Raw genomic sequence first — 15778 nt, 5'->3', positions numbered from 1 at the left:
CCAGTAACTTTCTTGGGTGTGAATCTGTCTTTTTAGTTTACTCCTCTTGGTTAAAAAATCAACTATAGTAGAAGGAAACTAATATATCTTTAAAAGCATAGGAAGAACACGCATCTCCTGGCTGAGGAACCTTAGAGAATGGTTTAACTGTAGTTACAACTGTTCAGAGCAGCAGTCAACAAAGTGACCACAGCCATTATGATATCCAACCTCCGATAGGAGATGAAACTTTAAGAAGAATATGTTAAGGCGTATTAGTGATTTGTTGAACACGTAATAGAGTTGTAGGAGCAATAAATAAAATTACCTGTTACCACAGATTCTTCCATCAAAGTATCAGGTATACTGTGCATACTATGACTGGCATCAGTTTTTTTGGCAACTGGCTGCATAATATCTATTTCAGTTTTATCTAAAACCACAACATATGTATTACTCAATATGTAACCATAAGATATGTTCTTATAAAATACAAGTTGCAAAATGGTGTCTAAAGGTTGATAAAAGATTATTAAATTTCAAAATTCTAGATCCTGTTTATGTTATGATGAAAAACAACAAACAACTTATACAGTGATGAGCGTGCTAATAACCGGCAGAATAACGCAAAAGATGGAAAACATAATATGTACATTGCGAAGTAAATAGAGGTGAAATTAGTATGGGTGGAAATTATCAGTATAAACTTATAAATTAACATTACATTACATAGTTTCCCACCTTTAGTAGTCTGTGAGGGGAGTATTTTATAAAATTCTCCTGTCATAGTAACAGTAGTCATATTCCTTCTATATTTCTAAAGCTGGGAAACTATGTAATGTAATGTTAATTTATACATTTATATTGATAATTTCCACCTCTCTTTACTTCACAATGTATTATGTTTTCCATCTCTTGCATTATTCTGCAGGTTATTAGATCACTTCACTGTACATATGTATAAGCAGTACATATACAAGCAGATACAGTCAGAAAAATGAAAGAATACCCATGAACGAACATATAAAACACACTGTATTTTACTGTCACCGTGTCACAAAGAAAATTGTCCAGTGAAAGTACATGTAACAATAATTATTACAAGTACTTGCGCTGGTCAATTTTTTTTGTGACACAGTGACAGGAAAATACAGCGTGTTTTATATGACTGTTTATGGGTATTTTTTCATTTTTTCTACTGTACTTATTTTTATATGACTTTTATGAGGCACTGTAATTATTGTGAATAAATAAGCTGTACCTACCTTCAATCTGTGTTTCAAGTCTTATGATTTTTCTTAAGGGTTCATCTGCAGATTGTACAGCTGGTTCCAAAAAAAACTGATACGACTCTTAAAGCGCATTTTGTAGAAAATTGAGCAGTGTATTTTCTTCTTCTTCTTCTTTTTTTTTGGTCTCGCAACAAAGCGATTACCAGCACGATTTATAGGCGATCTTGATGTAGTCTGGCTCTAAGCCATATCAAAATCACTGACTATGTTCTTGTAAAAAGCTTTTGGTGAGGTGTGATATAATAAATATGAGTTTAATTATATTTCATTTATTATATTTTGACGGATAAATACTTATTATTTAAATACTGTAACTGTCACTGCCAAATCTTAAAATTTGTCAAATAACTTCAACCTCAAAAAATGGCTGTTTGTTTGTTTATTTTATTATTTGTCTGTCATAATAAATATAATATAATGTCAGACCAATCATACACTGCTCAAAATGATCAAATCTTACTAAGAGTCGTATCAGTTTTTTTGGAACCAGCTGTACATCTTGGTTGTATGGGAATATCGTAGGATGAGCTTGTATAAATAAATTTTTTCTTACGTTTCCCCCCTTCGATATAAAATGTGGTTGAAAGTGTTTCTCACACATTCTATAATTTTTGTGCAATTCATTGACATCCTTTGAAAGTAAATCTTCCCTAATTGCAGCTTTTAGCCATAATTCAGCTCTATAAAAAAATGTATTGAATTAAAATATTAATGTTCAGATAACTTTTGTAGCGCGTTTTAATATCAAATTTGATTTGTTTACCTGCTACGATCTCGTGGTATTGAAAAAAGACTTATTTGTTCCCCAGATCTAGTCTGGCATCCACGAACCACACAAGAAATTCCACCTTTGCGTGCAGCCATCACAATTATAGTTTATTTTAATAATTTTTAATATTAATATACTTTTTTCAACAATTATAAAATATTATGAAAACGCCAAACACGAAAATTTACACAAACAAATTGTCACTTGTCACAAACACATGTACATAGATAAACAGCCGTTACGCCTTGAATGCGAGCAACGATCAAACATCAAACATGGCGCATGGTCATGCGCAAAGAAATTTGGAGCCCGAAATATTCCACGCTTTCGCTTCTTGTTGGATGGAGTATTCTTTGATCCTACCGACAGGGTTTCTTTACCTGCTGGCTGGCCGCGGGCTGGATATCGACAACAAGGACAGAATGACGGCCGAAAGAGATACCTTTTAGCAAAACTTTGAGATTTTTAAAAAAGTTTAAACAAAATAACTGCTTTGTGTTACACTTTATGTTAAAAACAAAAACAGTTTCGGAAAGTGGGAAAAATTCTCTAGTGCCGTATTTAAATTTAAATTTTTTTACGTTAATTTTAAGCAAAAAAGTTAAAAAAAACATATTGTTTAAACAATTTAATAATTGATAAGGGAATAGTGCACTAGAACTTTTTAATACCTTTCATACAAAAAAAGAATTATCTCAATATCTGCCATAGTTTTTGCGTTATTTTGTTTAAACTTTTACATTGGAATTTAGCTATGCTTAGAATCGTGAGGAACAGCCTTAAAACCAAATTTTTTCACAAGTAAGCACTTTGAACTGATGAAACTTACAAACACAAACAATACATAAAATTACTTGTGAAGTGGTAATGATTAATTCCATTTGGGCTGATAATTAGAGGGAGATTTTTACGATATTTTTAACCAAAAAATAAGGAACAACTCTATTTGGAGCGTAACTTGCTTAGTCTTGCTGCTAGAAACTTTTTAAAAAAATAAAAATAAACGTTTTCTTAAACACTTTAAAAAAGTTGTAATAAGTTTTCCCAGAAAAGTGTTTAATTTTTTTTATTTCACGTTAAAATATTCGATTTGGAATTTGACATATAAGAGCTTATTTTTCACTATAGTCTGTTTTTAAACCAAGAGGAGTAATTCAAATTTCCCGCGCCGTAAACCTTGTTTGTAATTGGTACAACCTCAGGCAATTTTACTCATATCAAATTTTGACAATAATGACATTTATAAAATTTTAACACTATTGGCATTTCATAGGTTAGTTTATTTATTTTATCAGCGATGTTTGCATTTTCTGCGTTATTCCTTTTATTTTTAGATTTTTAGTCAATATTACCGTCAAAGGCCGATATGATCAACCAAAAAAGAAGATGTATCTGAAGATATTTCTAGTGACTTTCTTGGGTGTGAATCTGTCTTTTTACCCTAATAGCACAAGGACATCCAATGGACGTCCATAGGACGTCCTTCACGGACTTTAAGGACATCCGTTTTCGTCCGAGGAACGTCCTTTATACGTCCTATTTTGGTCCAAATGTCGCGCTACCGAACGTCCATTGGACGTCCATCTAAGGTCCGAGTGGACGTAAATTGGACCTTAATCGGACGTAAATTGGACCTTAATCGGACGTCCTAGGGGACGTAAATTGGACCTTAACAGGACGTCCTAGTTTGGTTCAAATCCACATTGCCAAATGTCCAATGGACGTCCACCTAACGTCCGAGGGGACCTAAATTGGACCTTAATCGGACGTAAATTGGACGTTAATCGAACGTAAATTGGACCTTAATCGGACGTAAATTGGACCTTAATCGGACGTCCTAGGGGACGTAAATTGGACCTTAACAGGACGTCCTAGTTTGGTCCAAATGCCTCGTTGCCAAACGTCCAATGGACGTCCATCTAACGTCCAATGGACGTCCACCTAAAGTCCGAGGGGACGTTCGGTGGACCTCAATTGGACCTTCATAGGACGTCCCAGTTTGGTCCAATGTCGTGCTGCCGAACGTCCATCTAACGTCCTGAGAGGACGTTCGGTGGACGTCTAGCGACGATATTTAGACCTGTGGAGAATGTATTGTGGGAAATAAAAAATACATTTTTTAAGGAACTTATATTACATCTTATATTAAATTACAATTATTGGATATTACATTATTTACATTAAATTACAATTACACTTCTCCAAGAAATTAACGCACCACCTTAAAAATGATTCATTTTTGATGTCTCGAATTTCCTAAACCTGTTGTCCAATCTCAGTGATTTTTTTTATAATATTATAGCCTAGGCTACAGGTTACCTCCTTAAGCTTGTCATGAACGGGGAGCTATACTGTAATATATTATGTATATTATTTCATATCACTCCCTATAGTAATGAGTGAGCCTGGAGACACGGAACTAATGGTTCCGTGTGTGCAGGCTCACTCATTACTATAGAGAGGGATGTGATATAATATATATTACAGTATATAGCTCCCCGTGCATGACAAGCTTAAGGAGGTAACCTATAGCCTAGTGTATAATATTATAAAAAAAATCACTTAGATGGGACAACTGGTTTAGGAAATTCGAGACATCAAAAATGCTCAATTTTTAAGGTGGTGCGTAATGGGCTGTATATTATACATATATTTCAAATCGACACCTTGCTCATTTGGAGATAATGGACAATTTCTTAAAAAGAAGATATTCTATCTATATATACTTATTATATAGTGTAATATTATATTATAGTATTATAATAATCATTCATCTTTTGTCTAATTTTTTTTCATCCGCCTTCGCTTTCTATCTTTAGATAATTCAATATTATAAATAGATTATAAAATACTGAGATAAATACTTTTTGCTTACTAGGTACAATAACCAACCCAATCTGTTTGACAAAAGAACCGTTATGGAAGTTAAGACGAACAAAAGGCGACCGCGGTAGCGAAACTTTCCTTTAACAATTGTAATTCAAAATTCAAGGAAATCTATACTTTATAGAAAATCAAAAAGATTGGCTAGAATACAAATATGTACTTATACAGAGTGTTTGGTAAAGAATAGGCCATAGATTAACCTTAGATTTCGGAGGGTAAAATAGGTCGATTTAAGTTAAGTTAACTTACGTTAGTACTAAAGTTGATAATAACCGAAATACAAGGTGTCAAATTTAAACTTTTATTTTATTTATTCTTGAATATTTCCTAACAAGCATGGGATAATATCACGAAATTTGGTAAGCGGGGTTTTTTTGGGACAAGAAATCTAAATTCAACACCAAAAATGATGTATTGCCCAGGAAATAATCAAGAATAAAATAAAAGTTTAAATTTGACACCCTGTATTTCGGTTATTATCATCTTTCGTACTAAAGTAAGTTAGCTTAAATCGACCTATTTTAAGCTCAGTAATCCAAGGTTAAGCTATGGCCCATTTTTTACCAAACACCCATAAGACTGAAAAATGTATGAAAAATATACCAGGAAGAATAAGAAATATATATCAAAGAGCATGAAAAAATATGTAAATGTAATAAAAAACGTAAATAATACCAATGTTTGGATACCAATTGTCCTGGCTGGTGGTTTTGTCCATCATTCTCGGTGAGTTTGTCCTCTAGGCCATCAGGGATCGATAGGCTATGTCCAGACGGTGGTAGCAGCAGAGTCTGAATGCTTCCTCTTTGGCGTTCACTTACCAAGAAGTGACTGGCTGCAACGTGGAGCTCCAGTAGCTCTCTGGGGTTGATGGCTCCGAAAACTCCTCATCTGATCGAGGAATCAGGAACATAGACTGTTTCGGCACTTCAGAAAAACTCCAGGAGCAGGAATCCTCAGGGTGGTAGATTAAAATGTTGTGCGCCTATGTCAAAGGGGCACATAATAATCCATTGGAGGGGCTTATGCATTGATGCTCTAAATGGCCCGATGAGGCGGTCGGACTCTGTGTTATGTTGTGAAAGAGCGTCTTCATAGTTTTACGTAATATATAGTATATGTATAAGTATATTATACTTTAATTCGTATATAATATAATTTCTTACATTATGAAAATCAGTGGTTAATGAATAAAACTCTACGCGGGAGCCCTAACGACGACAACGACTGAGAGATCAACTCTCCAACTTCGAACTGATATCGGTGGGTGAATCGAAAATCTATCGCCTATCGTTATAGTTTTGTGAACAGAGGAACCAAGTAGTGGGGGTGATTTTCAGACGTCCACAAAAAGTCCGTATTTCGTCCAGTACGGACGTCCAAAGGACGTTCGTATTTATTCCACCATCGGAAGTCCGAAGGACGTACATATTTAGTCCACCGTATTCATATTTATTTCACCCGAAGTACGTCCAACGTCGGACGTCCAAACGACATCCATTTATAGTCCATAGACATTAGGACTAAGACTGGACCTATTTTGGGCACGGCCACGTATATTCAACTTCAAAAAGATGCTCTTAAGATTCATTTTTAGTACAGATACATTGATAAAATTTATATTTTTGCTTACTAGAATTAATTAGCAAACTTATGTCATCTTGGTAACTAGAATAATAAAACATTGTAACAAATAATTTACAAATAAGATTTTCACACTTTACAAAAAAAAAAACAAAAACATGTTTAGAATATTAAACTGTGCAATTTTGAATTAAATATAATTATCTTTTCGATATAAACTATTTTATTAACATAATTAAGTTAATATTTTATTGAATTATTTTGCTATTTTATCCCGTAATTCGTATAATATGTCCAATATGGACGATCAGCAAACGTCCGTATTTCGTCCAGTACGGACGTCCAAAGGACGTTCATATTTATTCCACCCGAAGGACGTCCAACATCGGACGTCCGAAGGACGTACATATTTAGTCCACCGAAGGACGTCCAACGTCGGACGTCCGAAGGACGTACATATTTAGTCCATCGAAGGACGTCCAACGCCGGACGTCCAAAGGACGTCCATTTATAGTCCATGGACCTTAGGACCAAAAATGGACCTATTTTGGACGTCCAGAGGACGTCGTGTGCTATTAGGGTTAGTTTACCTACTCCTCTTGGTTTTAAAACAAAGCTTAGCAATAACTCTGCTTCTACTGGGTCTACAGACCTGACACATATACCATTTTTTCACTTTTCTATAAGCTATATTTGCTATTTGCTAATTTTTTTTCAATAAAGTAGGTACCTACTTTTTGAGTTATTTGCGAAAAACCGTCTAAAAACGTGTTTTTTTTTTGTTGAAAAATGAACATGTTCACTCGCAAATATCTCTAAAAGTATTGACTTAGTGAAAAAAACTCTATAAAATAGAAGTTGCTTAGAATTAGTCAGTTTATCCAATTCCGGACTTATTTGAACGTATTTGTTTTCATCCCCGATAACGGACGAAACTCACCTCCAGATCAAAAGCACATATCGGCACAATATCACTTTTTTTCTTTAACATATTAGCTATGCGTGTCCCAAATTTTATGTCAAACCAAGCGTTTCTTCAAAATTCTGAACAAAAACCGTAAGTAAATTAAACGAAAATGTAAAAGGTACATTCCATGTCAAATCACTCAGGCAAAAAAATTTGGATCTCCGATTTGTCTGAAAATTGGTATATAGCTTCTGCGGGACGTAAAAAGAAGATATTTAAGGTCAAAAAATCTTCTTCTTCTTTTTTCTCAAAATGTTATTTTATGCGATTTTACAGTGATTTGGTGTTTATTTAAACAAATTTGCATTTTCTGTCTTAAAGTATCAATGAAAAACATAATATTTTAATAGAAATGACTCAAAAATGTCATTATATGGCATTATAACAAGTTATTTTGAATCGAAACAAGTTTTTGATCAAATTTTATAGTGTAAAAAACGTTAAAATACCGTTTTTTTACATTTTCCTCCATTCCCAAAATACATCATCATCGATTTGGCTAAAAATTTGCCCGCATATAGCTAAAAGATAGGACTTTAAGTGGTTAGAAGGATTTGAATTATATTACAATACCAAAAAAGTTACATGCAGTAATATCATACTCAAAAGTATATATTAGTCCAGTCGGGATAGCATTTGACCTTGAATGCCAAGCTGCACAAAAATTTATTTTTCTGATCTTTAGGGGAGTCAATAGTAGCCTAAATTTAAAATCGCGAATGAATTCCTCCGTTACGTTAGCGGCCATCTTGAGTTTAAAGGAGAACCTGTTTTGCTCAATATCTCCGCCATTTTTAACTTTTCGACAAAAATGGAAGGAACTGAAATTGTTCCAAATAAATCGTATTTACAATTATTACAATTTTACAATTTCTTTTTAACAATTTTTGTCGTGAGGTCGATATTTTCGAGTTAATTTTACTTACAGTAGACGCCTATATTTTTGACTATAATATTGCATGTAACTTTTGGGTATTGTAATATAATTCAAATCCTTATGACCACTTAAAGTCCTATGTTTTGTCTATCTGTGGGCAAATTTTCAGCCAAATCGATTATGATGCATTTTGGGAATGGAGGAAAATGTAAAAAAAACGGTATTTTAACGTTTTCTACACTATAAAATTTGATCAAAAGCTTGTTTTGAATCAAAGTAACTTGTTATAATGCCATATAATGACATTTTTGAGTCCCTTCTATTAAAATATTATGTTTTCCATTGATACTTTACGAGAGAAAATGGAAATTTGTATAAATAAACACCAAATCACTGTAAAATCGAATAAAATAACATTTTGAGAAAAAAAGAAGAAGAAGATTTTTTGACCTTAAATATCTTATTTTTACGTCCCGCAGAAGCTATATACCAATTTTCAGACAAATCGGAGGTCCAAATTTTTTTTTGCTCCAAAATTGAATGATTTGAAATGGAATGACCCAAAATTAATTTTTCAAACAAATATTGTAAGTCGTTATGAGAAAATTATAATTTAACAGATCAAATAAAATAAACACAATTCAACTCGTAAAATATTTGGACCCTTACCAGCCGAACAGGTAAAGAACCCACCTTTTATATGCTTTATAATATACCTTTTCTACCTGGCCTCAAACGCTCGATATTTTTAACTCGTGGCAACGTTGATTGACGGCAAATACACCGCAAATACACATTTTTATGTGGTGGAAGTCAAAATGGCTGTGAAGTGTAAAAATTTTTGTATATAATTTAAATTTTTAAAATCAAAATTTTAGAAAACTGAGAACGATACAGGGCATTAAAAAATGCGCTCAACAAACATACACGAATTAAAATTCGAAAATGATAGTATTTCTTAGTGATGCCAAATGACTGCAACATGAAAAGATGACATAATGATAGCGGGATGTATATATATATATATATATATATATATATATATATATATATATATATATATATATATATATATATATATATATATATATATATATATATATATATATATATATATATGCGTTTTGACTCCGCGTTGACTAATTTTGGTTTTGAGAAAAACCATTATTTTTTTCTATATATAAAGACTTTTTGTTAATAAACTGCTTTCTGGCTGCATCCTGTATCTCCGGCTTTTACAATATATAATTTTTTTTCGTCGTCTCTGTGCTTATATATTGTAAAAGTCGAAGATACAGGATGAAGCCAGAAAGAAGTTTATTAACGAAAAGTCTTAGATTTAAAATATTGTTTATTATATTTTTATTTCAATTATTCTAATTGATTAAGGTAATAAACTTTGTATCTAGTGCTTTTCGTTGTTTTTCTCGTAATACGAGAGATGTCGCGAGATTGCGTCTCAAAAAGTGGAACCATTGTATCTCGATGGTTTCCCTTAAATAGGCAGATTGTTAATATTTCTTTCAGAGTTGTGACTGCATAGCTTCACTGAGGATGCATGAGGATGCTGAAATAGCTATATAGCAGAAAGAAGTTTATTAACGAAAAGTCTTAGATTAAAAATATTGTTTATTATATTTTTATTTCAATTATTCTAATTGATTAAAAGGTAGTAAACTTTGTATCTATGGCTTTTCGTTGTTTTTCTCGTAATACGAGAGATGTCGCTAGATTGCGTCTCAAAAGGTGGAACCATTGTATCGCGATGGTTTCCCTTAAATAGGCAGACTGTTGATATTTCTTTCAGAGTTGTGACTGCATAGCTTCACTGAGGATGCATGAGGATGCTGAAATAGCTATATGGAGATGGCGGTCTACTCTGAATCAAATATAAACAAAAACTGCCGTCATATCTAATTTATTTATATTGGATCTTAAAAAATGCTCTTCTTATATTTTATAAAGAAAAAATAAATCTGGCTAATTGGTTTATGCCAAAGCCAATTATAAAAAAAAGGTTTTATACACACCTAAATCTATAAGGCCAAGGTCGTGTATAATTTACAGTAATAGAGTAGATTGTACACTAATCCCGGCGCTCTGCACCGATGATATTGTTGCAGCTATTCTAACTATAACTACGGAAGTAGGAGAAAAGAAACTGTTGATTTGTTCAGCCTACTTTCCAGGTGATGAGGTTCTGTGTCCACCAAGCATTATAAGCGACATAGTTGCATATTGTCTAGGACAAGGAATCCAGCTCATTATAGGATGTAATATCAACGCACACCACACCATATGGGGCAGCACAAACATCAACACAGGGGGTGAGTCTCTTTTGAATTTCATCTTATCTGAAGGCTTGGTTATATCCAATATAGGAAACAAACCAACTTTTGTCACAATGGCACGCAAAGAAGTGCTGAATTTAACACTCTACACAAGCAACATAAGTGATATATTAACAAATTGGGGTGAGTCTGACGAACCCTCATGTTAAGATCACAGACATACACACAACCAAACTTATATGGAATTATCTGATATTTCTTATCATTTCGTGAGAATTTAGAAAAACGAACACACTAAGTCAAACAATATTTATTTTAAAGCAATTTAATAACAAATACGTAACAATTAAATAAAACAATAGAGTGCTTAACCAACAAATTGGAACTAGTTGTTTTAAAATCAATAGAATACAAAATTTTAATGTAAAACTAATGTTTAAATTGTTTTTACTTATTTTTTTATTTTTTTTGTAGTCAGTGTTATCACATCTAATACTATGCAAGCTTCAGTTTGCGTTGGCACGCTCCTAATCAAATTATTAACATTTTGTTGACAATTCAAAAGCAGCTTATACTAATCGTGCGGAGTTTGGTGGATTATCCCGTCGAGCTCTAATTTTCCTTTTAAGCATACACCACAAATACTCTACAGGGTTAAGCTCGGGTGAGCAACAGTCCACTCCAAACAAGGGATATCTTCTGCTTCAATAATGTCTCTAGTCACTCTAATGGTATGTGGAGGTCCATTATCATGCATGAAAATTAAATTTTCTCCTGTTGCATCTCTCCATAGCCTAACTACAGGCTATCAACTTACCTGTGAGCAGTTAAAGTTAATTGGATGAAAATTAAGGGAGTTTTTTTACGGATCACAATTTCTCTCCAGAACATTATACTTTTCCTTGTATATTTGTGAACAGATCTGACAGTTTTTGTTCTTGCTTGTCTTCTTCGACCTCTAAGTATACGATTTCGTGGGTCATCTGATTTTACACAAATCCTGACTTTTTCGGAAAATAGCACATTTTGTCAATTCCCAATGTTCCAGTTTTGGTAGCGAAGACACCAATTTAGGCGATCAATCTTGTGCTATCTGGATAACTCTGGAACTGATAACTGTCTCCTGCTGTATACTTCTTGGCACGAACTCTTCTCCTTATCGTTTCAACTGAAACAGTTACACCTGTAGCTTCCAAAAGCTGCCTTTGGAGCTGCAGGTTAGAAACGGTTGGGTGTCTTCCAGCTGATTGGACAATTAAACGATCGTGGCGAGCCGTTATTACTTTTTGGCGACTTTTCCTTGCTTTATTTTTAAGGTTTCCTAGTTCCTGTTATCTAGCATAGGTTTTGGACAGAACGCCCTGTGCTATGCATAGCTCTACAGCTATATCTGGACAACATTTCTTGCTCCACAAGACCAATTATCTTTCCCCGTTGTAAGTTTAATAACCCTACATGAAGCATATTTTCGTTTTTGGACGCAAAAGTTAGTTAATTTATTTTCGTTCAATTTGCAACTCAAGCAAATAACCTATACCCTACCGAGCTGTACTATCTGATTGTCCTATCGATTTGTTTATTTTCAATAAAAACCTTTATTCTTCGCAACAATAACAAGTTTATTCAAAAGAAATAAATATTGCTTTGAAATACATGGTGATTCCATATAAGCTTGGTTGTGTGTATGCAATTTGACCTTGATATATTTCAATCAGAAATTAAATACAAAAATCCTAGAGATACAAACTTGGTAGAATATAGGGAGTCTCGCTCAGTAAAAATCTCGGGGAAAGTATGGCCTTGTTTAAGGGCGCAGAGGGTATATTAATATTCGGCGGCACAAACTACTCGCTCCTTTAATGTTTTCTGGTTAGTCGATCTGGGTAACCGTAGTAAATGTCTAAGAACTGTGGGTGTTGATGGGGTAGCCTATTGATTCAATACCAACTAGATATAGCTTTGACAATAAGTTCAAAATTAATATACCAGGCAGGGAAGACTGGAAGGACGGTGTACACATACAAGCTGATGCTACCTCGTACACTGATGGCTCAAAAACATCGGACGGTGTAGTAGAAACAAATCAAGGAATTCATTTCCCGGTTAGTCTACCAAAGGATGTCACAGTTTTCTAGGTGGAAATAACGGCAATATATCACTGCGTGGAAGACATAGAAAGGCAGCAAAAAACGTTCCGTTCAATTGCCATCTTCACAGATATTCAGGCAACGCTTAAGGCACTCAATTTTGGTAGAGGTCAATTCTAAGCTAGTATGGCATTGTGTGTGTGCCTTAAATAAACTAGGAGACCGTAGTAAGTTTACGGTAGCCTAGGTACTGGGACACGATGGTCACAAGGGCAATGAAAAAGCAGATGAAATGGCTAAACAAGGCTAATTAATGTCATTCCTTTGGCCGGAACCCTTCTGCGGCATTACAAAAGCAGTTACAAGAACAGCCACAAGAAAGTAAGTAGCTCACAAATCTTTGGAATTTTGGAAGAATTCACCAGGTCAAAGACAGGAGAAACAGTTCATTACAGAACATTCGCCAAAATTTACGGCAGACCTAACAAGCAAAGACAAGAAAACAGTCAAAGCCATAGTAGGTCTGCTAACAGAGCACTGTAAGCTGAATAGGCACTTAAAGCTGATGGGATTGGCAGATGATGACCTGTGCTGATGTGATGTGATGTGATGAAGCAGAGCACATTTTATGTCAGTGTGACAGTCTGGCAAATGTGCGAACAAAATCCAACGGCAAATAGCTATATGGAAGGTTCAGTCTCGAAGCTACTAGACTTTTTAAAAAGGGTCAGGCTAGAGAATGTTATCTAGGACTAGAGGACCACAATAGATCTGAAAAGGTCGCAGTGGAATAGGCTAGAAGGCCACCTCTTTTTATCTTTCTATCAAAAGCAGTAATTCTTGCACGGTCTAACTCATAAATTAAATAACGATTCATTATAAAAAATCATGTTTTCACAAATTTTACCAAAATAATTTTGTAACTGTTTATGGCTTGGCAAAACCAAATCAATTAAATAAGTTTTTAAATACATAATATAAAAAACCAAAAAGATGTATTTAAAAAAAAAAATTCTATATGTGATACAGATGCAGATTTGTATAATTGTAATAAACGTGAATAAGAGGAGTGATGCATAACTTTTGAAACTATGTTTATGTATATTTGTATATGCACAAGTTATCTTATCGAGAAATATATATGTTGATTTAAGTTTTAGGCATCAGAAGATATTTTTTATTGGGGGGAGATTTCAAGTGGGAAAACAGAAAAAAAATGTGCAAGTTTTTATTAGAACATTCAAAAGAATTTTATTTTGCTACTTATCTAAAACAGCACTGTTGTCCTATATTTATCACAATCATCGTAACTACAATTATATTCATCATTACATGAATCGTCATCTAATAATTCATAGTTGTAATTGATGTAACTCTGTTGTGCTTGATATGTTATTGGCAATTGTGTTTGGTGTTGTGCTGAAACAAAAAAAAAAGGTAAAATTCTATTGATATCTGTACCTATAATAATGTCTTGGAAGACCCGTTTTGAGCACTGAATATTCTGATTTTCAGCTCATCGTCAAATCTTCGTTAAGGAAACACAGAAAACAGTACAAGAAAAATGTGGTTAATTTTCTATTATGGTTACCACTAATAATTGTGAAGTTACTGGAGCTACTACACGGGGAATACTCGTAGACACTTCAGTTTCTTATTTTATTGTCGTTATGGACAAACTAAACTGATTTAAATTATATGTTTTTTAAAAGTAGATGACACCTCTCTTGGCCAAGCCGCACACCAAAGAAACATGAAACGAAAAACATGAAACATGAAACGAAAAACATGTTTCATGAAACTAAAACACTGCTAAACAAATCTCAAAGTCCGCCTACCAATGAAACGAGTGAGATTCATGCTCATGACACATTTTTATTTTCGGAGAGTTTCATAAATGGCCGGACGTATATTCGTTTAGCAGTGGTTTATTTCCATGAAACGTAATTTACGTTTCATGTTTCTTTGATGTGCGGTCGGGCTTATGGTTTGAAAATTAATTGATATAATGGCCATGTGACATTAGTGTGTCATAAACAGTGGCGTATGCAATATATTTTAACAAAAACTTAACAGTTACCTCATTGGGAACAACAATTATTGGTTACCTTATTGGGAAGATTGTTAACTATCTAACGAAAAGACCGTTAAAAAACAAGTAACGAAAGTTGGACGGCATAACAAGAAAAAAAATAATAACAAATAATAAGAAGTTCTGATTATCTGTGGTAAAAGTAGTGAATAAAAAAGTAATGTTACGGTAATTAATAATAATGGCGACTTGCGCGGCGTCCGCATGAGGGTGAAAATATGTAGTTATTAAAGTAGGTTAAGAGAAATAATAATGATCTTATTTTATGAGAACTTTTATTAATAATTTTGATTTTGATTTTAATATTAACGTAGAGTTTAATCTTAAGAATATGCGTAAAGAAAAGAGAATTATAAAGGTAGGTCAGAAAAACGATCAAATTGCAATACTAAATCAAGGCATAATTCCCCATATTTGTAATGATAGGGAAAATCAGGTCAATAACAAAACTAAGAGTACTGAATATGACTGGCATTGTCAGTTGACCGCTGGAGGCACTTCGGAAAATTTTGCAAGCTTTAGTCAAATTAACGCAGACATCAAAATACAACAAATAATGCTGAAATAAAAAGGGCCCACACTAGTGACATAAAGAGTGAATGTACCGAAGAGACTAGTAAACAGGATAAAACAAACATAAAGATGAATAAGTACAACAGGAGGAAGAAAAATAATGAGAAAGGTAGAAAAATTTTAATTGGAACGTGGAATATAAGAACATTGAGAGAAATAGGAGAACTACAAAACCTTATTAAAGAAATAAAAAGCTGCAAAATAGATATTTAAGATATATATTATCTATCTGCAGCTTTTTCGTTGTTCAATAAGGTTTTGTAGTTATCCTATTTCTCCTAATGTTCTTATATTCCACATTCCAATTAAAATTTTTCTACCTTTCTTATTATTTTTCTTCTTCCAGTTGTACTTATTCATATTTATGTTTGTTTTATCCTG

At 33.5% G+C, this 15778-nt stretch overlaps 2 protein-coding genes across 5 annotated transcripts in view; both read right to left on the bottom strand.

Annotated features, from left to right (window-relative positions):
* Nucleotides 1-1511: 1511 nt before the first annotated feature.
* Nucleotides 1512-2404, bottom strand: LOC126888024 (52 kDa repressor of the inhibitor of the protein kinase-like). The gene is made up of 2 exons (XM_050656027.1): nucleotides 2035-2404; nucleotides 1512-1951 (listed from the first exon to the last, which is right to left on the bottom strand). Exons 1-2 carry the CDS (start codon nucleotides 2133-2135, stop codon nucleotides 1651-1653), a joined length of 402 nt encoding a protein of 133 aa, XP_050511984.1. The 5' UTR covers nucleotides 2136-2404; the 3' UTR covers nucleotides 1512-1650.
* An 11553-nt stretch (nucleotides 2405-13957) lies between these two features.
* Nucleotides 13958-15778, bottom strand: part of LOC114345343 (uncharacterized) — a 1044574-nt gene continuing 1042753 nt past the window's right edge. For 3 of the 4 annotated variants that reach the window (XM_050656017.1, XM_050656018.1, XM_050656019.1), the window contains one exon: nucleotides 13958-14151. In XM_050656017.1, coding sequence (XP_050511974.1) covers nucleotides 14000-14151 — 152 coding nt within the window. In that variant the 3' untranslated portion in view covers nucleotides 13958-13999. The remainder of the gene's footprint in view (nucleotides 14152-15778) is intronic. The other variant, XR_007699346.1, reaches the window with a different exon arrangement.

This window comes from Diabrotica virgifera, chromosome 7 (genome assembly GCF_917563875.1).
Source record: "Diabrotica virgifera virgifera chromosome 7, PGI_DIABVI_V3a".
In the NCBI taxonomy this organism is placed as follows: domain Eukaryota; kingdom Metazoa; phylum Arthropoda; class Insecta; order Coleoptera; family Chrysomelidae; genus Diabrotica; species Diabrotica virgifera.
The sequence above is the reverse complement of the archived record's forward strand: the minus strand, read 5'-3'. Positions and strand labels throughout refer to the sequence as shown.

Excerpts from the sequence above, each read along its gene's own strand:
- LOC126888024 (XM_050656027.1), bottom strand. The coding sequence starts at position 2,135 with ATGGCTGCACGCAAAGGTGGAATTTCTTGTGTGGTTCGTGGATGCCAG. Across the intron at positions 1,952-2,034 it reads ATACCACGAGATCGTAGCAG|AGCTGAATTATGGCTAAAAG; the intron begins GTAAACAAATCA and ends ATTTTTTTATAG.